Genomic DNA, 23,688 nt, shown 5'->3' on the forward strand with positions numbered 1-23,688 from the left:
GATGAAACGAATGGCAAGAGGCACTATATTCAACTTTATTGATATAGAGCCTGCATGTATCTCCCATATAGGATAACATCCCCTCAAATCTTAAGACACTAAGGTTACATGATCTAATTTATGAAAGCATCATGTGACAATAAATCATATCTTAGGCATGTAAACGGAATAAATCAGTTTAACTTCCACCAGCAAGTCAAAATTTTTAAAAGAATTTGACAGAAAACTTAGGACTGACCGTTAAAGTGCTAGTTTACATAAACAGTCACTAGATCTAATTCATCTAAGACCATCTAATTTTCATTGGATTTGGCCCGACTAAAGAAGTTTCTCTTCAGTTCACTTGTTGTTGATTCCCGTAGAAGGAATAAGCCCCATACGGAGTGGCGTACATGCTTGGATCTGGGAATGCCGCAGTATAACCATATCCGTTGTAATACGGAGCTCCATAGTACATACCATTCCATTGGTTGCCTCCATCAGCCCTAAACTGCAAGTAATGAAACAGAAAACAAATTAAGTTGGAAGAAGAAAACAATAAATCAAGTGGTCTTCAGGAAAGAGTAAGAATGTATAGATGACTCTTATATTGCAAATTATCTGTTTTAGCAAATAACAACTGGCCAATACATTGTTTAAGTCAAAATTTAATTCACCTAAAAAATACAGTGATTCCCTCGAAGTGCCCAAATTATCAATAGGTATGATTTCCTAGTCAGCCTCCAAGCAATACTAGTAAGTAATATTTATATTAATTAGGGCGACTGCCATGAATCCAAAGTTCTAGATATGTAACATAGTATAGCTAATCTACCAGAAGGAAACAATTGGCCATAGTTGGGCTAATAAGCATATATTGTGGAGATAAATTCAGAATGCTGTCTGCAAGTTGGACAAAACGAGAATGTGAAAAAGATGGAAGAAGTATTTACTTTAAAGTTGGGTAACTGTCCTTCCAAACTTACAGATTTTCACAATGCATAGCTAATCTACCAGGAGGAAACATTGGCTATACTTAGACAAATAATAATTATGTGTCAGATGATTCACATTTCTGTTGGCAAGTTAGATGAAATAAGGATGTTAAGACCCAAGAATGGTGCTACAACAAAAGCTTCAATAGAACATGAAGATACACGCCACAAGGTGGGAGTAGCACCAACAGAGTTGCGATTAAGATGGTCTGGACAAATTGGATGAAAACCACATAGTACACCAGTAACAACAAACGAAAATTTGAAAGGAAGGTACAATTAAAGGGAGAGTGAGCAGAAAAAAAGGGCAAAAAGAAAAGCTAGAAGCACAAGAAAATTTATGGGTTGCACGACTGTTTTTATTTTTTCAAGAGTGCAACACAGCCTATCACAGGTGGGAAATGCTTTAATAGTGTAGAGTTAATTGAAGTTGGGTTGGTGTATCAAGCCCGCTCTATAATTTTGTATGTAATATTATGTACTATTATTCAATCCATAACGGATTCAATAACCTACGATCATCTTAATAGCCCAAGGAACTGCAACTAATCATGTAACATGAATGCTAAACAAGTCATACTTGTTTGTTTGCTGGATTGCGACCCCAAGAGAGACGAACAGTCTGCTTCCCGATAAGTGTTCCATTCAACCCTTGTAATGCTTCCTCAGCATTGTTTCTACCAGAATAAACATGAGATTTATTACTCAGAAGAAACTGAGAACTAGCTGTAGCAATCAGGAAAAAGGATAAAAACTAAAATTTCATACTTATATCTCATAATATGGATAAAGAATGTTTGTCATGGTTTACCTCTGGACAAATTGCACAAACCCACATTGTTTCCCGACTGGAATTTTTACAGAAGCAATGTCACCATACTGAGAAAAGGCTTGCCTGAGATCATCTTCACTGACATTTGGGTCAAGTCCTCCAACAAATACCTATAATAGCAACAAGATCAATGAATAACAGATAAAATATAAAGAAGAGAAAAGCTGCAAATGAGGAACCTGCACTCACTGTTGTGTTGGTCGAATCACCATCTGATTGCATTGATGCACCATTAGATCCAGAAGTACCTAAGGTATTGTGCCGCTGGTTTAAAGAACTAAATATCTCACAAGTTTTATGAACTTAAGGCTCGGCATCAATCTAGAGCACAGCTTGATCATAAAGCAAGTATAATTTACAAGAAAATGCCAGAGAAGGAAAAAGGGCAACATCATACAATTGTGTGGCAAGTAGCAACAGTTTGTGACTTCACCATGGTGAGATATTTAGCAGTCCTTGTATTACCATCTAGATGGTTCCACTTCATTATGCTTCAAAAGGATTCAATAAATGTTGTTGAGCAAGTGTAAGAAAAATCGATCTGATAGATGCAATTTTGATGAAGCAAACAATCTCCAAGGAAGAATATTATCTTCATTATTCTTCCCATCTAGAATCAGCCTAGAAAATATTCCGCTGTGTCTTACAAAATATCTCTACTTTTTATTTGTCTTTTAAATTCTTTATTCTTAAGTACATCAGCTTCTAATTTTACAACACTTTATTGGCATATTGCACTCTTCCTTTCTCCTTCGTCCAATTTATTTTTGAGAGCAATGAGAACTTAATGGTATCCTAGTCAAATCAATGTCGTCCGGAATTCGAACATAAGAATACTCATACAACATAATCCACTTTTAACCATTTGAGCACTATCCCATTTATCCAAAGTTAGCACAAGTTAAGACAAAGCCCCAAGCATCCATGCACCTCTATTAAGCAGATGAATACATGCTGACAGATCTGTCTGCACTGCTAAAGACATAGCAGAATCACATGCCTACAATATAGTGTAGAAATAATTATAGGTACAATCAAATTATTTCTAACTTATTTATGCCATCTGCATGTGTTTCTTTGGATGAACATCCACAGTTGGACAGACAAGTAATAATTCAAATTCTAAAGGCAAGAAATATTAGCATAATTTCTATGTAAAAAGCAGAATATGATAAACCATTTATAACTAAAAGCTTAAAACTGACATATTATAACAGTGTTACCTGAAGACTTTCTGGGAGTTGCAGGGCCAATACGCATGGGCCTGCTAGAGCAATATATACCATTCATTTCGGTCATGGCAAGTTTCTTCTCATTATCATTTCCAAATCTTACAAATCCATAACCTTTTGAACGACCTGTATTTGCATCAATAACAACTTTTGCACCTTTTACAGATGGATATCTGCTAGCAAATAGTTCTTGCAATGTCTCATCAGTGACGTCAGAAGCTAGATCACCAACAAATATGGAGTGATCAGAAGCAACATCGGAGCGTCTGTCTCCCATGCTAAACGATGCCCAATTTAACCTAAAAGGCTGATCAGTGTTAGGCATTACATGACCAGAAAAGTTTTGAAGCACTTTTTCAGCTGCTGCATGTGAATAGAACTCCACAAAACCATATCCTTCGGACTGTCCAGTTTGCTTATTGCGAATTACTTTTATTAATACAACCTACAAAAGGCTTAAAGATGTTAGAGGGTTCAAAAGAGAAGTTAATTGGAAATCTTAAAAGCATGTACAGTATGATGATTTAGTAAATGATTATCAATTCATTGGATAGTTTATATGTACAATATGCCATTGTAAGATTAGCAACCAACAACAAGCATGTCTATACGTAATGCAACCATTGCCATGTCAAATTTCAGACATCTGTATTGCAACAAATTAACATGCTTTTATCTCACAGGAGGGTCTTTTTTATCTGGAACCAACGGAGACTTGTGTTGGAAACAAAAAATGCACATCTTCGTGTGGAAAAACAACTTTAATTTGGATTAATATATCACAGTATTAGAGAAACAGGATAATCCATGTGAAAGAAACAGACATAATCTCTTCATGATGGTTCTGAACATTGTACACAAGTACGACAAGTCTTTGAAAAAATAAACATATAGGTAGAAACATAGAAACAGACACAATCTCTTCTATATTCCTATTTCTCTTTCCCTCAATGTTTCTCTTATCAAAGCATTGGAAGTAAGAATACAATAATTATTTCCTTCTTTTCACTCTACAAGGTTTAGATCCATCTATTGTTTGCAATCACAAGTTTCATTCGGTAAGTTAAAGCTGATTCCCTAGATCTTTGCCAACAACCAAGCCATAACAGCCATTGGTCCATACAAGCAACAAATTTTTTTTTCTTTACACTCTATTAGCAACTAGTATTGTTGCTACTTTCCTGACCTACCAGTTAAAGTTGTGACCTTCCATCTCCGAATGCAATAATTGCAACCTTTTCTCCCTTACCACAGCGAATGAATTTATTCAGGATTGTCCTCTAACATGATCAAATAAAAGGATCCATCATTTTTCACTAATTCTTCCTCAGTTAAATTTACGAAATACGAACCTTCCCCGAGATCTATTCAAGAGCATTGCGAAAAATAGGGGAAATCCTAACCTCGCCAGTTTGGGCGAAGCAGCTGTGGAGGTAGCTCTCATCCATCCAGTACTGAAGATCCCCCACCCAGATCGTCTTGTTCTCCTCCCCACCGCTGCCGCCTCCGCCCGCAGCCTGCTGTGGCGGCTGATGTGGCGGCCGGTGGTGGAAGGGCACGAATTGCTGCGGAAAATGTGGCGGCGGCGGCGCCGCCACCATCTGATGTGGCATCACCATCGCCGCCGCCGGGTACTGCATCGCCACCCACTGCGGCGGGGGCGGCGGATGGGAATCAGCTCCGCCAGCCGTCGTAGGAGCTGTTGCCTGCTGCATTGAGATACGTGCTGAATGAGATAAGTACGCTGAGATGGGCGAAGAGAGGAGGGAGTGGAATAGGTCGAGATGGAGATTTAATAGGGAGGCGGCTCGAGAAGGAGGTGGAACGCGTACCGTTAATTTGATAGATTGGAGGATTTGACGGTGGCTGATGGATGGTTTGAGGCTCTGGAGTAATGAGGTTGACCGAATCCACGTCTGGGACCCAGCTCTTCGTCCTAAGCGGTCGAGCCTGTTAAGAATTTGCTAGGGTTTCGTTTTTATAACATAATTGGGTTCTTTTTAGGAATAATTAATTACATCTTAACCTCCTAAAACACTGTCAATAAATATTTTTTTATATAAACCCTTTATTTATTTTTCATTTTTCGCTTTCCTGAAAGGATAATGATGGATTTCGGTGTTATAGTGAAATCCAATGATTTAATGTTGGGTTTGGAAGAAATTCATTTGTCACTTAGTAAACTTTTTCAAATATTAAAACTAACAATTAATCAGTTACATCTTTTATTGAAGCTTATGATCAAGATAGAAAACATGAAAAGAAATCCTACCTCATTCCAATTTACATGATTTGTAAGGCACAATGACATAAAAGACACACAGATCGTCATCTAATACCTGAATATATTATTATCAATCAGTATTAATTAGTTCCAAATTTATTCATTAGCAGACATAACTACAAATTAAAAGACATTGAAAGGCGGCTTAGTTTCTTAAGACAGTCACTCTAACTTAGATTGCGCAGACGGCCGCCAGCCTGGTTTAGTGTGCGGTGATCTCATCTCACGCAATCGTCTTTCCTCTGATAGTATCTTAGCGAACCTGAAATTTAATGTATCTGAATTCATCAACAATTCCACATAATAAATAAATAAATAATGCAGACATAGAATTATATTAAGAGAATTAAATGATAGAGCAAAAGAGCCATCTTTTATATAAAAGAGAAGATTTATTTCCTTTAAATTAATGACCTTATGAGAGCTTCTTCATTAGTTCCTTCTCCTCTGCCCACAGGATCGACATGGCCGGTATCCAGGTTCACCCTTGAGACTGGCTTCTTCAGCAGCATCTCGCCGACCTTGACGAGTTCTTCCAAGTTTCCCTCAGTGGCGATGTCGACCGACGCTTTCGTCCCACTTAGCATATCATCCTACTCTTCCAGTCAATCTTTAGTCAACAAATCACTTACTTACTCGCACAGATATATAGTGTCTCTAGATCGCCTCTACCTGTATTCGAAGGTAATTACGTCCAGAACGCAGAGCTTGGAAAGCAACAGAAATGTGGATATCCACCATATCAGCACTGGCTTGGGTGAAGACATCCACGAGAGGGGTTGATCCTTGATTGAGAAGCCAATCCAAAATTCCCCATCGTTTAGCGAGACGTGCGTTGTATCTCTCCTCGCCCTTGGATGATCCAGTGCCGAGGGAGATGACCAAGAAGCGATGGTAATCCATGGGTTTTATGGGGAAGAAGTCCGGGTTCTCTTTGAACACCTCCTTTGTTACTTCTCCCATGGCAACCAATGCCTGAAAATGACAAACGATCAAAGAGAAGTGGATTTTTTTCATGATTTCTTCTCCTTTTTTTTAAAAATTTTTAATTTGCAGTTCACCACCTAAAAATTTGTAGGCTTATTTTTAATCCAAAAGAACTGTTTACAATTGGCCAAACTATCTCTATCATCATTTGGTTTAAGTGTTATCACATTCTCATTAAGATTAACTATTATAATTTAATCTGAACCACAAGAGATTAAGTGTTTATATTTAAAATACGCTAGAATAAATATTTTTATATTTTATTACCTAACAACTAAAATCTTTTAGTCAACTAACAGGAGCATATTTATCTTAGAGATTGATTACTCTCTCAAAACTAACATGCAGTGCATCAGGAGCAACTAAGATTAGTTTAATATTACTAATAGCTTAATCTTTAGATCAAACAACTCAAAAGTTATGAGTACTATGTCTTTATACCGGATTATTGGCAGCTACGCCTCCATCGATGAGATGGAATTCCTTCACGTTTCCATGAATGTCTTCTGTTTGGAAGTAATATGCTGGGAGGTAAGTTGGAGCTGCTGACGTGCCAATGCAGATATCTGAGAGTAGAGCATCCGTGGTGCTATTTTTCTTTACCTGTGACGGAAGGAAAAACTTCAATGCTTGCCAATGTCAAATTAGTAAATTAAATCAATCACAATATTAGAATATAAAATGGAAAATTATATTGTTAGATCAGCTTAAAATTTTATACTAGTTGATAAGTTAATATAATATCAGAACAGATATTCTAAGTTCGAATTCTAGCTAACCTATCTGTTATTTAAAATATAATAATCTATTTATTTAATTTAGGTTCACTTATTGAACCATCAAAATGTCTCGATCTAAGTTGCCGTAGAAAATAAAATATAAAAACTATCATTATTTAATAGCTTAAGTTTTTTTTAGTAAATTAATTATCTTATACAGTATAAAAGCCATTGTATATAAAAACCGCATATGAAGAGGCATATTAACTATATAATATATATTATTAGAGTTAAGCTTTCAGAGTGGTTGATGAATTACTATGGTATTTGAGCACATACCCTAAATTCAAACCATGCTAGGCCCATCCATTATTTAAAATATCCCTCTATTTAATTCAAGTCTATTTTTTGGGTTATCAAAGTGAACAAAAATAATTAAATACAAAAATATTATTCTCTAATATTGTGAGTTGTCCTGAGTTAATATACAATCTACTTATCTACACTTGGATAGTAAATAATAGTAAATTTTGCTGGTTGTGTGAGTTAACAGGCAATTACTTATCTGCAATTACTTATCTACACTTTGGACAGTAAATTTTGCTGTCATGATCACAAATCTCACAGGCTCAGCAATACGTACGTAATAATCTTTCATGTCTTAATTATATTTATGCATCATATACTTACGTATAGTCTCAAAAACTGCAAATGCTCATCTAAAGTAATAATAATAATAAAAGATAGACGAGTTATTTTTCTTATTCCACTCTACCAAATAGATCGATATAAGTTAAAAATCAAGCTAAAGCACAGGGATGAACTAAAATGTGTTAATATTTCTTCAAAATAAAAATAATAAAAGAAGAAGTCATGTAGCTAGAAATAAGAGACCTCATAAGAAGAGAAGATGATTGGTTGTAGACGCTTGATATCAAACGTCGGTATGACCACCTTAGTTAGCGTCTGATGAAGCTTCGTCTTCCCCAGATATCTCCTCACAAGCTCATGCAGGTACTTCCCATCGTACCTCGGCCCCCATATTGCTCGTAGTATCTTTGCAACCCTCCCTAACGCCCCACTGAGATATATCCAAACAATTTTAAGTTAACCTTCTTTTTCTTTTCTTCATCTCGATCTATTAAACCTTCAAAGTTTGCTAACTATACCAACCTGACTTGCGGAAATATCTTTGGAGAGTTCTCCAGGTAGAAGGTCTTGATGTCCTTCGCAGCGAATAGCGGCCGGTTTTCTTCGTCCGGCGCGGCTAACATGGCCGTCACCAGACCACCGGTGCTTGTTCCGGCGATGACGTCGAAGTAGTCGGCAAGTCGAGCATCCTCCCCGTCAAGTTTCTTTCGCGTAGAAGTTAAAAGAATTTCAAATTACTTCCATGTTGTTAGGCTTACAATTAACAAAGAATGTATAAATTGCCGTCATGCCGTTATAATGTTAATAAACTCCTTGTTTAAGTAAATATTAATCAACTGCCCATATTTTTAAGATGATTAAAGTTTTTTATTATATATTTAAAGGAATTAATATTGTGATAGTGAAATAATAACTCAGATTTAATGCTTATAGTTTTTAGATAAGATAAAGATAGAAAGAACTGAACATATATTTTATTTTAAATTTGAAAAATATGATTCAGTGAGCAAGTTAAATAGAAGGAGAATAGTAATGCTGATATTTTAGTAATTCATTGTGGCGAGAAAATTCCATGTAATAAATTAAGTTTAAAGAGGTGAAATCATATAAATGAAAGTTTACATATTACATTTAGGCAAAACCACAATTAACTTCAATGCTTGCCAAGTCCTTTTCACTCTCAATAATTAGTATCAGGAGTCAAAGGATCGATAATTTTGGAAAATTTATATGAAGCACTTTGGTGCAACTAATTTGGTGGCTTCTTATATTAGGACAAGGTTGCGTGGGGTATCAGAGAATTGTTGGTAGAGTGGAAGAAGAAGAACCAAAGAGGAAGATGAGAAGAAAGAAAATATGGGTTATTATTTTGCTTAAATAATAGTTGGGTTGAGATCAGGTTAGACTCACTCAAATTTAACCCAAGCTTTGGCCTGAGAAACTTGAGCCAGGTTTTGGGTGACATTTGGTAAGTGGTGATCATTGGGCCCGAACCGGCTAAGTCCAACTTGAACTCATCTAATTTTAACTAGGCTAAGCCAGACCCAACTTCGAGTTCGAGATGGTAATGGGTGGCATAGGCTATGCCTTTGCCCACTCGGTCTAGCCCTAAAGCTCCACCTACTATGCCCCCTATAGCTCAGCTCGTTATACATATCTATTTTCATTATTTTTTAGTCTCACATCTGATATTTAGTAATATGTATATTAATATAATAATATATTTCTATGAAAAATAACTAAAATATATTTACGAAGGCTCATTATGCTCAGCCCAATAAGATATAATATCTTATGGGCTAGTGAGATGTAACGAGCTATAGTATTCTAGCTCAATCCGATATGACTGATTGGTGAGTCGAGCCGTGAAAAAATATTTAAACATGATCAACTTAACAAGCTCAACATGGGCGGGCCTAGGAAGGACAACATAAATAGGACAGTGGGACACTTATTCAATAAATAGAGGAGAATCTTCTTACGAATGCAACGAGAACATCGTACTTGTAAGACATGCAATCACTAGCCGATTCAAATATTATCTTCTTGAGCATTTCTTTCATGCCCAGGAGTAGGTAAATTAATTGGAGATCCAACGGTTAGAATTTATGAGGGTATAATGGGAATATAAAAAAATTAAAAAGGATAACAATTTTTCTACTAAGTTTGCTTCCCTTTCCTCTCTCTTTCCACTCTCTCTCTCTTTGATATCATCTCTTCCCACACCGTTCACTCTCCTATTTTCTTTCGATCTCAATCGAAGCCACACTATCGGTGCGTCGTCGAAGCAGATCCCACAATATTCCGATAATGTTACATTTTTGTGTTTTTAGACTTCTAAAAATCACCGACGAGTATTTGAGATCATAACTTTTGATTCTGTGTTAGCCATCATCTTGTTGGCTTTTACATCGTAAATCTAATAAGGAGAGATAATTGTTTAGATGTCATGTTGTTTATTTTTTACCTCATTCTCTGTTTTCAGTTTTCTCTCCAAATCAAGCACGCCGATACTTGGATCAACTTCCTCGCCGGAGCCAAGATCAAGATCGTCGATCCAGTGATGAAAGCCATCGATTGAGATTGATGGGAGGAGAAAAGGAGATAGCGAGAATAGATTGGAGGTCGATGAAGAAGAGGAAGAGTAAAGCGAGATGGAGATGTGCTAAAAGGACTAAAACCTGTAAACCAGCTGTTACAGCCGTCAAATCATACTTATAATTTGTTCTCAGGCATTGAAGTATTTACCTAATTTTTTATTAGTATTTTGTGGCAATTGTTGAAGAGAAAAACGATAATTATTAGCGGAGACCTTCCATGAATGATCATAATTAGACTAACATAGTTAAATGCAATAATTAACGGTGGGAACTGGCGTCTCACCCCCAATTTCTATCAAGGAAAACAGAATGCATATGCTTACTACAAGATACAGAGAGAATTTTGAAAAGAAAAAAGTAATAAAGAAACAACTACCGCAGCCATATAGAGCTTATTACCTGCAATTCTGATTCCAGAAAGGTGAGAACAATTGCAGGAATGATTCCTTTGATTCCTCCCCCATCTATACTTAGAATAGTGATTAGATTTCCATACGTTGGTGCCTGGATCTGACTGATAGATTTTGCTCTTTCCATGTCTCTTCAAATCAATCTGGGTTACATACAATAAGAGAATATTAATTTCAGCAATGAGTAAGGTTTCTCAAGCACAGCATGATCTTAAAAGAACAACACAAACCTATATTACTACCACTAAAAATGCAACGAACTAGCCACAATTACGCACATAATATGTATATATACGCACGCGCACCCACGAGGATGATGACTGCTCGTCAAAGGAGTACTTGTTAGATTAAGATTGTTACGGTACACAGCTGAAAGCTTAATTTTTGAATTGCAGGTAAGAGTTCCTTTCTTGATTGTTAGGTGGCTTTTAGTGCCAAGAATCCTTTAGTCTGATCCATAATGGTGTTACGAGTAATCTACAGTGCTAGAAACCAAAGCCATGAAACCGTACAATAGGAATAAGAGTGGCTTAATAATTAAATGCTATTCTATATAGAACAAAGCCAAGCACTCATGCTAACTATCCTATTTGCTTTCTTCTTTTGCTTATACAAAGTATCTTTCCTCCGGTTTGCGAATTTTCTCAGGTGGATAGACTTCCTGGTACTTGTCACCGTCTTAGCACTCCTTGGTGCTTGTCACGTCTTAGAGATTTTTACTTATCACACTCTATATTTAATTTATTTTTTTATTTATATTTCGTCTTTACGACTTTTATAATCGAAACCCTAATTTTTTTCTTTTTATTTAATACCTTAACATTATTTTAATTAATTAATATCAACTAAGTTACTAATATACCTCTACTATTTTATCTCATTTTTTATAATCTTTCAATCATCTTCCATACCTACCTCCTTCTACCACCGTATCTTTCCTCATTTTTCTCCCTCTCTCTCTCTCCTCTTTCTTCTCTTCTTTTTCTTCTTCTTAGGGAAGAAAAAAAAAGGATAAAAAATATATGACTAATTTAAGTATTTATAAATTATTTTATATATTATAATGGAATACTAATTTTCTAGTACCGTCTTAGTTAACACAGGATATTAAATAAAGATTATTAGACAAAATAGACAAAATATAAGGTGTTATTTGTAAAATCCCAAAATTTTAGAATAGTGCCGAGAATAAATTCCTTGATTTTGTATATGAATTGCTAATTACAAACTCTAACAACAAGAATCTCTCACATTTTATAGCTAGTTATTTGAAGCATCCTTCTTATTAAGTTTGTAAAATTGGTAACACTACCGATAAGAATCTCGGGCATATGACCCTAATGCACATATGTAGACTCTCTTTAATGCGCTAAAAAATAAAACAAACCACACCGTAAGAAATGTTAAAGTTTAGCTCAAATCAAATGTTACATCTTGTTGTGCTGGATGTGTTCGACCGTGGAGGCATTCGAATGCAAAAAATCTGAGTAGATGTGCACTCTACAAGCATTCAAACAGCCCCACAAGCATTTGAACGCCTTTTTACGTTCCGGATTTGAATTTTAGGAGCGTTCGAATAGGCTTGCGAGCATTTGAACGCCCCGCGGGATTTTTTAGCTTAAGTCAACCTTATCAATAATAAAATTGAGATTTTAGAACTTTTATGCTTAAGAGAAAAATAAAAAAAAGCTACTCACCGTTGTATTGAGAGAAATTCGAGCTGAAAAACTCTTTGTAATTAGATATTTGTATAGTGAAGAAAGATTATGTTACGAATTAGATCTAAACTGATCTGAATTACGAAACTTTAGATGGTGGTAACATCACGAGATAGGGTTTTAATGGCTCTGGTTTCACGTTAATCGGATGTCTAAATAAAAGATATAAAGTTAAAACAGTGGAGCAAGGGCAAAATGTGGTAGAACGATAAATATCTGACATTGTGGTGGTTATCGAAGGGTGGTAAACGGCCAAGAGTAGTGGTGGATGGTCATAAAGTAGGGTGACTACGGGACGAAGATGGTGACTAAGGTTTAAGTGCTTGGAAGGATTCTATGATTACGATGTATATTTTTATGAAGATAAATACGATTTAACAACTATGATAAAAATAATAAATACGATAATAAGAAAATAATCAAACTCAATTAAGTCTTAATACTTAGATACTTGGATTATTGGATAAAGAAGATCGACCTTTCTATATATAGAGGTTGGGTATAATGAGTCATACTCAGACTTAGCTCTGAAAGTTTATACGATTCAAATTAAGACTTACCTTAAAAGCTTACATGACTTAATTAAACTTACATTAGTAGCTTACATAATTTAATTGAACTTATCCTAGTAGTTTACATGACTTAACATTAGACTTGTTTTAAAAGATTACTTAATGTATGAATAAATTAAAAGATAAATAAGCTCGATCCATCGAGCCCAATGTCCTCATGATACGATTCGATCTGACTTAGTTCGAATTAGATTGCTTTGCTCGTAGATGTAGCGATATTGTTGAACCACGTAAACCTTATCTCGCTCTCTCTATTGTCTCTATTGCCTTTATTGTTTGAGGTTACTTACATTAGGGTGTCTAATATGTGATTAGAAGTTGTTGATTACTATCACTCTACTATTAGCACCATATTTGAGTTTTCTCTAAATTTGTTGGATTTTGCCATTATTATTTTATTGGTCATATTTGGGGATAAAGATTTTGCTTCCGCTTGCATCACCCATTTACACAGTAAGAAGGTCATATTCGTATTTAATATTTTAATTTTTTTTTTAAATAAACCAGTGATGTTCCTCAAGGAGAGCGGTCATCTTCATATTTGTCAGCTGCATTTATTTTGAGTGTTTCTATGCTAGGCTAAAGTTTCCAGGAAGTTATGACATGTATCAAAGTCAAAAATAAGAACCGAGTCAAGTGATTAATAATCTATATATATATATATATATAGTTAATTTATTGGTTTATAGAACCCAGTCCAAGTAGGAAACCAACTTGTTTATGTTGGCTACGTCGAAGTCCATCACAATTTTATATTATAATTTATAAGGTGTGTATTGCGTATCGCAGCCTATATATCGATCAAAAGCCCAAAGATGTGAAAAATATGATCGGCATCAAGATAATTAATGCAATAATATTCTATATTTATTTGCAGAAAGGACCTGGTCCAAAGAAGACAACCAACTAAAGAATATAGCAGCCCATGAGGCAATACCTTTAATTTTATATTGGATGCATTGGATGAAGTCCATCGAGCATTGGTACTAAGCCCCCACAAGCTACGACACTCATTTTATATTCTAAGGTCCTTATTGCGCATCACCTAAGTATACTCAAGCTCTGATATCAAAAATATTATATTCCTAGTTAGGATGAGTCATGTTAGCAGCGATGGATAGGGGATGACGAAGATAGGTGAAAACGGTTGATGTAGTAATTAGAAGAAAAGACGAGGAAAAAGAGGATGACGAAGATAGGTGAAAATGGTGGATCTAGTAATTAGAAGAAAAGACGAGGAAAAAGAGGCTGACGCTGAGGGTCTAAGAAGAAATAATAGTCGAGAAGAAAGGAAGAGCGACGACTTTGGAGAGGATAATAATCTAATTTTGGAGATCAAGAAAGGAGAAAAGGAGACAAAAGGTAAAAGAAGGTAGAGCCAACAATTTTCTTCAATGACTTAAAATTAATTAAATCTTAAACCAAATAAATAATTATAATAACCCTAGTCGGACTAAATGGGCATCCAAATATTTGAACACCTCAATAAGGCTGTCCTCAAATTGTAGCTTTTGAAAGTAGAGCATAGAACAGTAAGAAATGTTGCTTTCAAATTGAAGTATTCAAAAGCATTTGGTAGGAAATTCGAACGCTTCAGCAAAAGTTGCTCTCATGTTCGACTGTTTGAATGCTATTAGCCGAAAATTCGACTACTTGAGCCTGAGCCAAAAGTCCTCCAAAACTAGTCGATAACTAAACCTAGATAAGCAAGTTTGACCCAGCAAACCTAATATCTCCCATTAGGTGAGCTAATTAGATTTGAATCACATTAGTATCCCTCACGGACTTCTTTTACCCGTAACACATAAACTCTGGATATTTTGGTAAATTATAATTTTTTTTCTTTTTTACTCTAAAATATAAGGATAAATATGTTAGATAACTGTTTACATGATTTGCAAGTGGCAACTTATAAATAAAGAAAGGTAATAATTCAGCAGATCTGCTTTAATATCATTTTAGATGATCAGTCAATTCAAAAACTTTAATTATTAGGTGATAGATCAGCAATGTCTGTTATAACTTACAAATGTTCTAAAAATCAATTAGAAAATAATATTTTATATTTTATATTCTAATATTACTTAATCTTTGGCTAACAAATTTTCAGATTTTTATATTTTAGTACCAAACTAGCTTCGAAGGATTTGAACTCAAAAAATCTATTGTAATACTATATTAAATAACTAATTGATTGAACGAATCAATAATGTATATCGAGAATGGAAGATATTTTAAATGAATAATTAGAGTATATTAGGAATATTCCTTATGAACTAATTTACTAGACGTTGTTCTACGCAAAAGTACGAAATGTAGGTGGTGATACGCACGTATAGAGAGAGAGAGAGAGATAACACTACATATCATACCATAAATTCTTGGAATCATTAATATCTTTTCCTCACAATTGAGTAAGGTAATATTTTAATCTCTCACTCATTATCATAGCTTATCTTCACGCATATCTTACTCTGGAACGTCGACTGCTTCAAGTCAAACTTCCTCGTGTTGTGACCATAGATTTGTTCCAATGCTAGACTTGATCATATGAGCATTACATAAGGTTTTAAAGGTGTTATTTATCACTTTGTGTGTTAATTAACCTATATGATCAGGTCTATAAATACGTAGGAAGCTTACGATTTCTTGGAGAAACCATAACTTTGAAGAGAGAAATACAAGCTAGCTCTCTTGCCATCTACTACCATTAATTCATTCCTTCATTCATCTCTTGCTTTTGCCAAATATTGTCCTGGGGATTTGCCATGTCTGAGGTTGTTCAAATCCAGCCACCAACTTATGGGAATCTAATTACTGTTCTTAGCATCGATGGAGGTGGAATTCGAGGAATAATTCCTGCCACTGTCCTTGCCTTCTTGGAGGCAGAGCTCCAGGTATAGTGCTTAAATCCCTATGTCAAAGTTATATATATCATGATAATTTAGCTCTGGATGATCTTTTTAATGGTGTCTCTGATGCTTTAGCTAAACATCAATGAGAGAACAGTCTTTAGGGTATCGCAGTTCAAAATTATACTATACTTCTCTGATAATCTTAAACCATTTTTATGGTATTTATTCTGGCTTAATGATCAACCTCAACCTAGCTATGAGGTGTATATATAATATTATGAAGTTGGTACTTCCATATATATAGAAATCTGATTTATGTTGCCTTGGCACCTTCTGCTACATATATATATATATATATATATATATATATATATATATATATAAAAGAGAGACAGAGAGAGAGGTCAACGATTCTATCATAGAGGTGAATGAGGCATGTTAACTCACATAGGACAATTACATTCATTACGTATTGTAAACTAATAGAAATAAAATACTCTAATTTGTATTAGATTCTTAATTTTTTTTGTGTGTGTTTAATTAATTTTCAGAAATTAGATGGAGAGGATGCAAGAATCGCAGACTACTTCGATGTCATTGCTGGGACGAGCACAGGTGGCCTTGTGACGGCAATGTTAACTGCACCGAATGAAAAAAATCGACCACTCTTTGCAGCCAAAGATATCAAAGACTTTTACCTTGAACACTGCCCTAAGATCTTCCCCCAGAACACGTACCACATCATAAACTTACATCTTAGCGTTCTATTTTTCTTTAATTTTCTTGATTAATTTGCCTATATGTGTATATAATATTAGGAACCTCTTTGGAAAAATAATAAAGCCATTAAAGCCAGTCTTGGGGCCAAAGTATGATGGGAAGTATCTGCATCAAGTCATCAAGGAAAAACTAGGGAATGCAAAGTTGCATCAGACCTTGACTAACGTCGTCATACCAACTTTTGACATCAAGCGGCTCCAACCTATCATCTTTTCCAGCTACAAGGTTCTTCCTTAAATCCTTCGTATATATGTAGGGAAATAGAGTTGTAAAGAGATTTATCTTTAACTCTTATATATCTGGTAAAGGTTGGATTAACGACCGGGTATTTTTAAAGTAATAAAAGTAAGATACAGGGTCGAGTAGGTAGGTTTTTTTCTATAAGACTTGTGACAGTTGGTGATAGTTGCTAAGGATGCTAAGCATCTTCTATATTCCTTCAGTGGATTCATTTAATGCAGTAATCCTTACAAGTTACAAGTTAATAAGTAGAGTATGTCAAAATGCAGCAAAAGAATGATCCTTCGCTAGATGCTCAACTCTCAGACATCTGTATTAGTACATCAGCAGCACCAACATACCTTCCTGGTCACTACTTCGAGGTGGAACATCCAAAGGGAAATATTAGGGAATTCAACTTAGTCGACGGCGGCGTTGCGGCGAATAATCCGGTATAAATTGTAACATAATTAGAAAAAATTTATCACTCTTTTCACACAACCAAGTTCAATATTTTGCGCCATAGATTTCTCCTAATTCATGTTCCACTGCAGGCGTTACTTGCTATCGGTCAGGTAACTACGGAAATATTCAAAGGGAACCCTGATTTCTTCCCAATAAAGCCTGTAGACTATGGCAGGTTTCTGGTTATCTCAATAGGAACTGGCACACAAAAGAATGAGGAGAAGTTTACTGCCAAGGAGGCAAGCAAATGGGGCGTCCTAAGTTGGTTGTCAAGTGGTGGCTCAAATCCATTGATTGATGCATTCAGTCAAGCAAGTAGTGACATGGTTGACATCCACATTTCTATTGTCTTCCAAGCACTGCGTTCTGAAGCTAGATACTTGAGAATTCAGGTAACATCCATTTCCCTTATATATATGCTTGTTGGCATTGCTTCAGGGAATTAATGTGACATTAATTAGAGATTGTGGAGCTTCAATCTTATGAATCCTTTAGGTGGCTTTAGAAAATTTTATTAAAAATACTGTAGAAAATATACATTATCATTAACACCTGTTCAACCAGCATTAACAGATGGTTATTATATAGATAAGTTAAACTATAGATATAAAATAGCCAACTCATATTTTATGACTGTTTTGGGTCTACACTACTAAACTTCTATTTCTCTAAAGAAAATTATAGATAGAAAATATTCTAATATGCTTGAGAAAGTTTTAATTCTTCAGTCGGCTGCTATCAACTTGAACAGAACTCAGGTTGTTTTTAAGACACTAAAACTAAAACGCAGTGATTGAATAATATAATACCAATATAGTATAGTGTTTAATAATAATAATAATAAAGATAAAATGCAGGGCGGTTGTAATAAATTTGTCTTTATTACTAAACATCTAGGTTGAAATCGGATTCCACAAGCTATTCCAGTTCTTATTTCAAATAACTAGTGTACATCCAAAATCTCACATATATTAATTCTTCAATCGATCTGCTTAAATTGTCAGGATGACACATTAACCGGAACAGTGTCTTCTGTTGACGTCGCCACCAAAGAAAACCTGCGCAGTCTGGTGGATGTTGGTGAGAAACTCTTGAAGAAGCCTGTGGGAAGAACCAACTTGGAAACGGGTGGATTCGAACAAGTGGGAGAAGAGACCAACATGCAAGCACTTACTAAGTGAGTTCTCATTCTTCGTGAAGTATTTCTTGGGGAAAATTATAATTTTTCTAATTTATAAATTTATGATTCACGTCCTATTTTTTTCTTTTTTAGTAACAATAAGAGATCATAGGTTTTGATTTCTCCCGTAGAGATTTAACCAAATATTTTATAGATAATTAATCAGAATATACATATATGCGTATAATTTGAGTTTGATTGATTTTTTTACGAGAGTTGATTTAGTTGTATAACTAATATATTAACTATTTTTAAAAGATAAGCAATTATTTTCTAAATTAAAGTTAATATTGTCGTAGCCAAAATTAACTTAGGGTGATTTACGAGGATGAAGTTCAATTTATGAAAATGTAGAGTATGAAACATAATTTTTTCCTTGTTTTTAAACATTTTTTCTGACTTTTTATTTTAATTAATATATTTGATACTAAACCACTTATGATTTGTCTAATTGTAGATTCGCAAAGTGGCTTTCAGAAGAGCGAATGCGTCGTCTGATAAAATCGCCGCACACCAAGTATTGAAATGTATATAACTCCATGAATTGTTACATTTTAAGAAGTGGTGGTTCCAAATCAAGAATTGTATTTTGTTGGCAGAATTAAATTATATGTTTATTTAATGTATTCCATTTATTAAGTCTACATAACATTCTTAGTGATTCAATTAAGAAACTTTTATCTCTGTTAACAAGAATTATCTGCATATATTCTACGTCTTTGGGCAACTTTTAAGATTAAATTTACTCAAATTAAATCTTACATAGGCAAGCAAATTTATGCTCACGTGACGGATGCACAACTATATAATTAACAAAGTTTCCTTAGAGCTACCTCCAATTATCCCCCACTCGAGGCTTCCTGTTTATCTTTTCCTTGCTCCTCTTCCCTTGGCCTTTCCTCCCTCCCTCTGACTTCCTATTTTCTCATCTCCCCTGCCTCTCTCTCCCCCATAGCCTTCACAAATGAAGGCCTCCTCCTTAACTTCTTTCTATAAGCTCTACTCAAGGAACACCATGGAGAAAATTATCCCTCTCGTTGCTAAAGCTCTTATGCTTGACCGAAAAGCTCATATCTGATAAATCCTTCAATCGGTGGGCCTCAAGGCTGCTCTCTTGAATGCTTGGAGCTTGAAATGTACCCTTGAGTTTGTTGAAGCTTAAGGTAGACAAATGGAGGACTTAGTATGTCTCTCCCTAGTAATTTAATTGTGACTTCTTTATTTTGGTTGAATTTAAACTCAATCTTCACGGAAAATAGTGGACTTTCACGCATGTGAATTCTAGGTGCAGTTTCATGGCCTTCCCCTCAAATATATTTGTCAATGAAAATGACAAAAGCTCTTGTTGCTAGGGTTGGGTTGCTAATTGCTCTGATTCTAATTCTATGGATACCTCTAAGTGGGCTCATTTTATTAGCTCTAGGGTTAGCGTTTGACATCTTTGCACCATTCTCTAGCTTTCCTTGCTTTTCATCTCCCCTTGCCTCCCTCCCTTATAGCGGTCACAAATGAAGGCCTCCTCCTTTAATTTCTTAACTTCTATGAGCTCCACTTAAGGAAGACCATGAAGAAAGTTATCCCTCTAGTTAAGGACATCATTATATTGTTGCTGAATCCAAGCGTGTGGTTGATTGAGAAGCTCATCTTTGATAAGTCCTTCAACCTGGTTGGTGGGCCTCAAGATTGCTCTTGAGAGCTTGTAGCTCGAAAGGTACCCTTGAGTTTGTTAAAGCTGAGAAGAACTTATTTCTCATCACCTTCGAGCTTAAGATAGACAAATTAAGGATTTGATGTGGCACTCCCTTAACCTTTAACCATGACTTCTTCATTTTGGTTGAATCTAAACCAACCGTCGAGCAAAGTAGTGGACCTTCACGCATGTGAATTATGGGTGTAATTCCACGACCTTCCTTCAAATATTTCTTCAACAAAAATGGCAAAAGCTCTTGCTGCTAGGGTAGGATTGCCAATTGCTTTTGATTCTATGCATACCTCTAAATGGACTCATTTTAATCGCTCTAGGATTAGCATCGACTTCTTTACACCCCTCTCTAGTTCCCTCTTTGTCTCCCTCAATAAGGTGCAAGTTTAGTTCAAGCATCTCCGGCGTTTTTTTTCTATATTTTGCATGAGGGTGCTCAAGGCTATACAAGAGTTCCCTATGCGTATGCACACTAATCTACTTAGTGATGCTAAAACCTCATGTTCCCTTCCCTAGTGCACCAATGTCCCCTCGATAGGGTAGTAAGGTGTGTGCATGCGCTAAAACCTCATGTTCCCTTCCCTAGTGCACCAATGTCCCCTCAATAGGGTAGTAAGGTGTGACTACCTTGCATGCGCTCCTTCTTCCTCATAAGAGCAGGTTGTGCTAGTGCTGTGAAGGGCAAGATCTCTCTTTGTCGATACTTATAGAGTTTCTAATGTTACATTACCATGTAATGCACTATTGAGTTCTCCTCCCAACAATCCGGCCTTGACTGAAGGTTTATCGCCTATCATTAATCTATCAATATCTCCTCCTAAGTCGTCTGTGTATCACCTAGGGTTGGATTGAAGGAGGAAGGGAAAGAGGAGTTAGATCAAGAGGGAAGAAGGAGATAGAGGAACTGATTTATATGTTCAAAGCATGACTAAACCAGGTTGCATTCTATAATTTATATTGGAGGCTAATTGACTAAGCCAAACCACAATTATTAATTGAACCACATCAAGTTCACAAATAGACCGACTCAATTACATAAGCTAAAAATAATTAAAAACAAGTGCTAAATTAATTCTCTCTTGACTCAAGCTATGAGTCTAGTGTCTTATGCCATGACACTAATGTCCGCGAGATGGTTCGATCTAACTCAAAGAATCACCTCACTCTAAACCACAAAACAGCCTTGAGAAAGCTTCAGCTAATGCAAACCATGGCCCTTGCCCAATGCATATGAACCCCACGCTTGACTATGCTCTGCCACAGTTTTGAAAATACTCATTAGCCTCATTAGCCCCAAACCCTCATATGCCAAGTCCTCTCTGGCTAACCCTAGTAGTCCCACCAAGTAGCAACTAAACTTTTCCCTGCTAATAGTTTTGTCTCTCCTAGGAAAACAAAAGCTTGCTCGGACTTGGCAAGTCCTCAAAGTGCTCCTCTTCTCCACCAATTTGCAAGGGTGGAAACAAGGATCTCGATGCCAAAGCCTTCCAAGCATGGCAACTCCCTTGAGAAGATGACCTGGTGATCCACTAAATCGACTTTGAACTAAACCAAACTTAAGACTATTTTTGAGCGTTCTTAAGCCGGGCATGGGCTAATAAATATCAATTTCAGTATGGTTTTGACTAGCCTTTATAATTAGCTTTGAGATCTTGTATATCATACGATTACAATTAAAGCTCACGCTGGTTCTTCTTCAAGACAAAATCTCTAATCCCACCCAATAAAAGATATGGTGGGGTTTTCACGTTAATTGCAGTTTTTATTGCTTGGGAGTGCAGCTCTCGTAGCCTCCACCATATTAAAGTGCTAAATTTTATTAATGAATTCAACTACTTTTCGTCTCAGGGTAGCTGGATCACATTTTTCTCCCATCTCCACTTCTAGGAAGAACACAAATAAAACGAGGGCTTTCCATGGGCTCAAATTAATATTTCCAAATGTTACTTAAATAGCCAATTGATTAGTTAACTTTCAAATTTTAAACAACACTTCTCTTATGTGTACAACATTATATAATTTTAGCCGTTTGATGGAAAAAAAAAATAGAGATAAATATTATCATTTTTTATTTTCTACCCTTCCTAAATTCAATCCAAGTGAGCAAGTATTATCTTTTCTTCTGTTCTTTCCTTTTTTTCTTTCCATCCAAATGAAGTACTAATATTTATTTCTCGTAACATATTAATCCTCTTAAATATGTAAAACCTTCAAAGTATCATTTCATTGGTTACACCCATTAGATCTTTTTATTAAATTACATCACCTGGCTGTAACTTGGTTAATTCTCAAGTCCTCTAGGAAATATTTTATCTAGGAAAGAAGAGAAAGGGAAAAAGAAATTAAAAAGTAAGATGATCACTTGAAGTGTAGTCTCGCTAGGTTGACATGCATTTCAGTAGAGGGCCCTAGATCTCTTGCATTAGGGATGAAAGAGGCAATCGTCATCCACTAACCACTAGTTCTGGAAGCATAAATGTTACAGGATAAGGCTTGAAAAGTGGGCTTGTGAGCAGCGAGAGGAGATTACGGTCACTAGTGGGCAATCTACAAGTGAACAACCTTTCTATTAGGAAAGGTGATTAGAGCTCTCCAACGGTTTGGAGCTCGGTGGAGTTTCGACTAGACTCTATAGCTGATTTTAAATTTGGAGTACCACTAAAAAATTTGGGGCCGACTCCCATAGCTGGTTTCAAAATTTTAACTTTACCATTTAAATATTTAATTTAATAATCTTAAATTACATCTATATCTTTTATTTAAATTGAGTATATAATTAGTTTTACTAATTAGTTTTTTTTTAAATAGTACTGTTGAAAAGTTCTCATCGAGAATGAGTCTAATATTAAACTATTTTTTCTGTAAAATTAAATTTTTAAAATTTTAAATTGCATAATAAATATTTTTTATTATCTAAGATTTTATATTTTTTGAATATAAATATTAAATAATAAAATATATTAAATATGAAATACATTAGACATTTAAAAACCTTAGACATAAAATACATCAAATATGAAATACATTAAAGATAAAATATATCAAATAAAAATTATATTAAAAATTATATTTCTTTATTTTCATGCTTCTATCATAAGTGTTCGATCAGTATTTCTAAAGTTTATATTTCTGAAGCTCAAAACGAGCCTTTCTATTTTTTATCTTTCTATGCCGAGCGAGAAATAATTGAAATCGTAGCTATGGAGATGACTTACCAGATTATTAAAAATTTAATATTTCTATTATTAAATATTCATTTCTGTTTATTTTATATAATACAATTTTGATATTTTTAGTAATAATGTGTAATACTTATTTCGATATTTATTTCATAGAATATAATTTTGATATGTTTAATTAAAAAAATTAATAATTAAAAATTTCTTATGAAACTATTAAATATTAAGATCTCAATAAGAGTTTTTTAACCATATATTTTTATTAAAAAATAATAACACTAAAAGGACATATTAAATAATTTAAAATAAATAAATAAATAAATATATAT

At 35.0% G+C, this 23,688-nt stretch overlaps 3 protein-coding genes across 4 annotated transcripts; 1 reads left to right on the forward strand and 2 right to left on the reverse strand.

Annotated features, from left to right (window-relative positions):
- Nucleotides 1-2: 2 nt before the first annotated feature.
- Nucleotides 3-4,809, reverse strand: LOC140773191 (polyadenylate-binding protein RBP47-like). Its single transcript, XM_073115630.1, has 6 exons — nucleotides 4,442-4,809; nucleotides 3,030-3,483; nucleotides 1,996-2,054; nucleotides 1,786-1,916; nucleotides 1,555-1,651; nucleotides 3-490 (listed from the first exon to the last, which is right to left on the reverse strand). The coding sequence occupies exons 1-6, from the start codon at nucleotides 4,751-4,753 to the stop codon at nucleotides 335-337; spliced, it is 1,209 nt and encodes a 402-aa protein (XP_072971731.1). The 5' UTR covers nucleotides 4,754-4,809; the 3' UTR covers nucleotides 3-334.
- Nucleotides 4,810-5,366: 557 nt separating this feature from the next.
- Nucleotides 5,367-11,016, reverse strand: LOC140773190 (patatin-like protein 2). Of its 2 annotated transcripts, none has more exons than XM_073115628.1 (8): nucleotides 10,920-11,016; nucleotides 10,679-10,832; nucleotides 8,202-8,383; nucleotides 7,983-8,109; nucleotides 6,751-6,912; nucleotides 5,995-6,297; nucleotides 5,737-5,915; nucleotides 5,367-5,584 (listed from the first exon to the last, which is right to left on the reverse strand). In XM_073115628.1, exons 2-8 carry the CDS (start codon nucleotides 10,814-10,816, stop codon nucleotides 5,485-5,487), a joined length of 1,191 nt encoding a protein of 396 aa, XP_072971729.1. In that variant the 5' UTR covers nucleotides 10,817-10,832; nucleotides 10,920-11,016; the 3' UTR covers nucleotides 5,367-5,484. The 2 variants fall into 2 exon arrangements, with proteins under 2 accessions (XP_072971729.1, XP_072971728.1); XM_073115627.1 differs by having other exon boundaries at nucleotides 7,923-8,109.
- Nucleotides 11,017-15,619: 4,603 nt separating this feature from the next.
- LOC140772959 (patatin-like protein 2) lies at nucleotides 15,620-19,111 on the forward strand. Its single transcript, XM_073115229.1, has 7 exons — nucleotides 15,620-15,876; nucleotides 16,386-16,567; nucleotides 16,653-16,839; nucleotides 17,124-17,285; nucleotides 17,388-17,690; nucleotides 18,303-18,475; nucleotides 18,936-19,111. Exons 1-7 carry the CDS (start codon nucleotides 15,748-15,750, stop codon nucleotides 19,000-19,002), a joined length of 1,203 nt encoding a protein of 400 aa, XP_072971330.1. The 5' UTR covers nucleotides 15,620-15,747; the 3' UTR covers nucleotides 19,003-19,111.
- Nucleotides 19,112-23,688: the final 4,577 nt, after the last annotated feature.

The sequence above is a fragment of the Typha angustifolia genome, chromosome 13 (assembly GCF_048772165.1).
Source record: "Typha angustifolia cultivar Huaian chromosome 13, ASM4877216v1, whole genome shotgun sequence".
Classification (NCBI taxonomy): Eukaryota; Viridiplantae; Streptophyta; class Magnoliopsida; order Poales; family Typhaceae; genus Typha; species Typha angustifolia.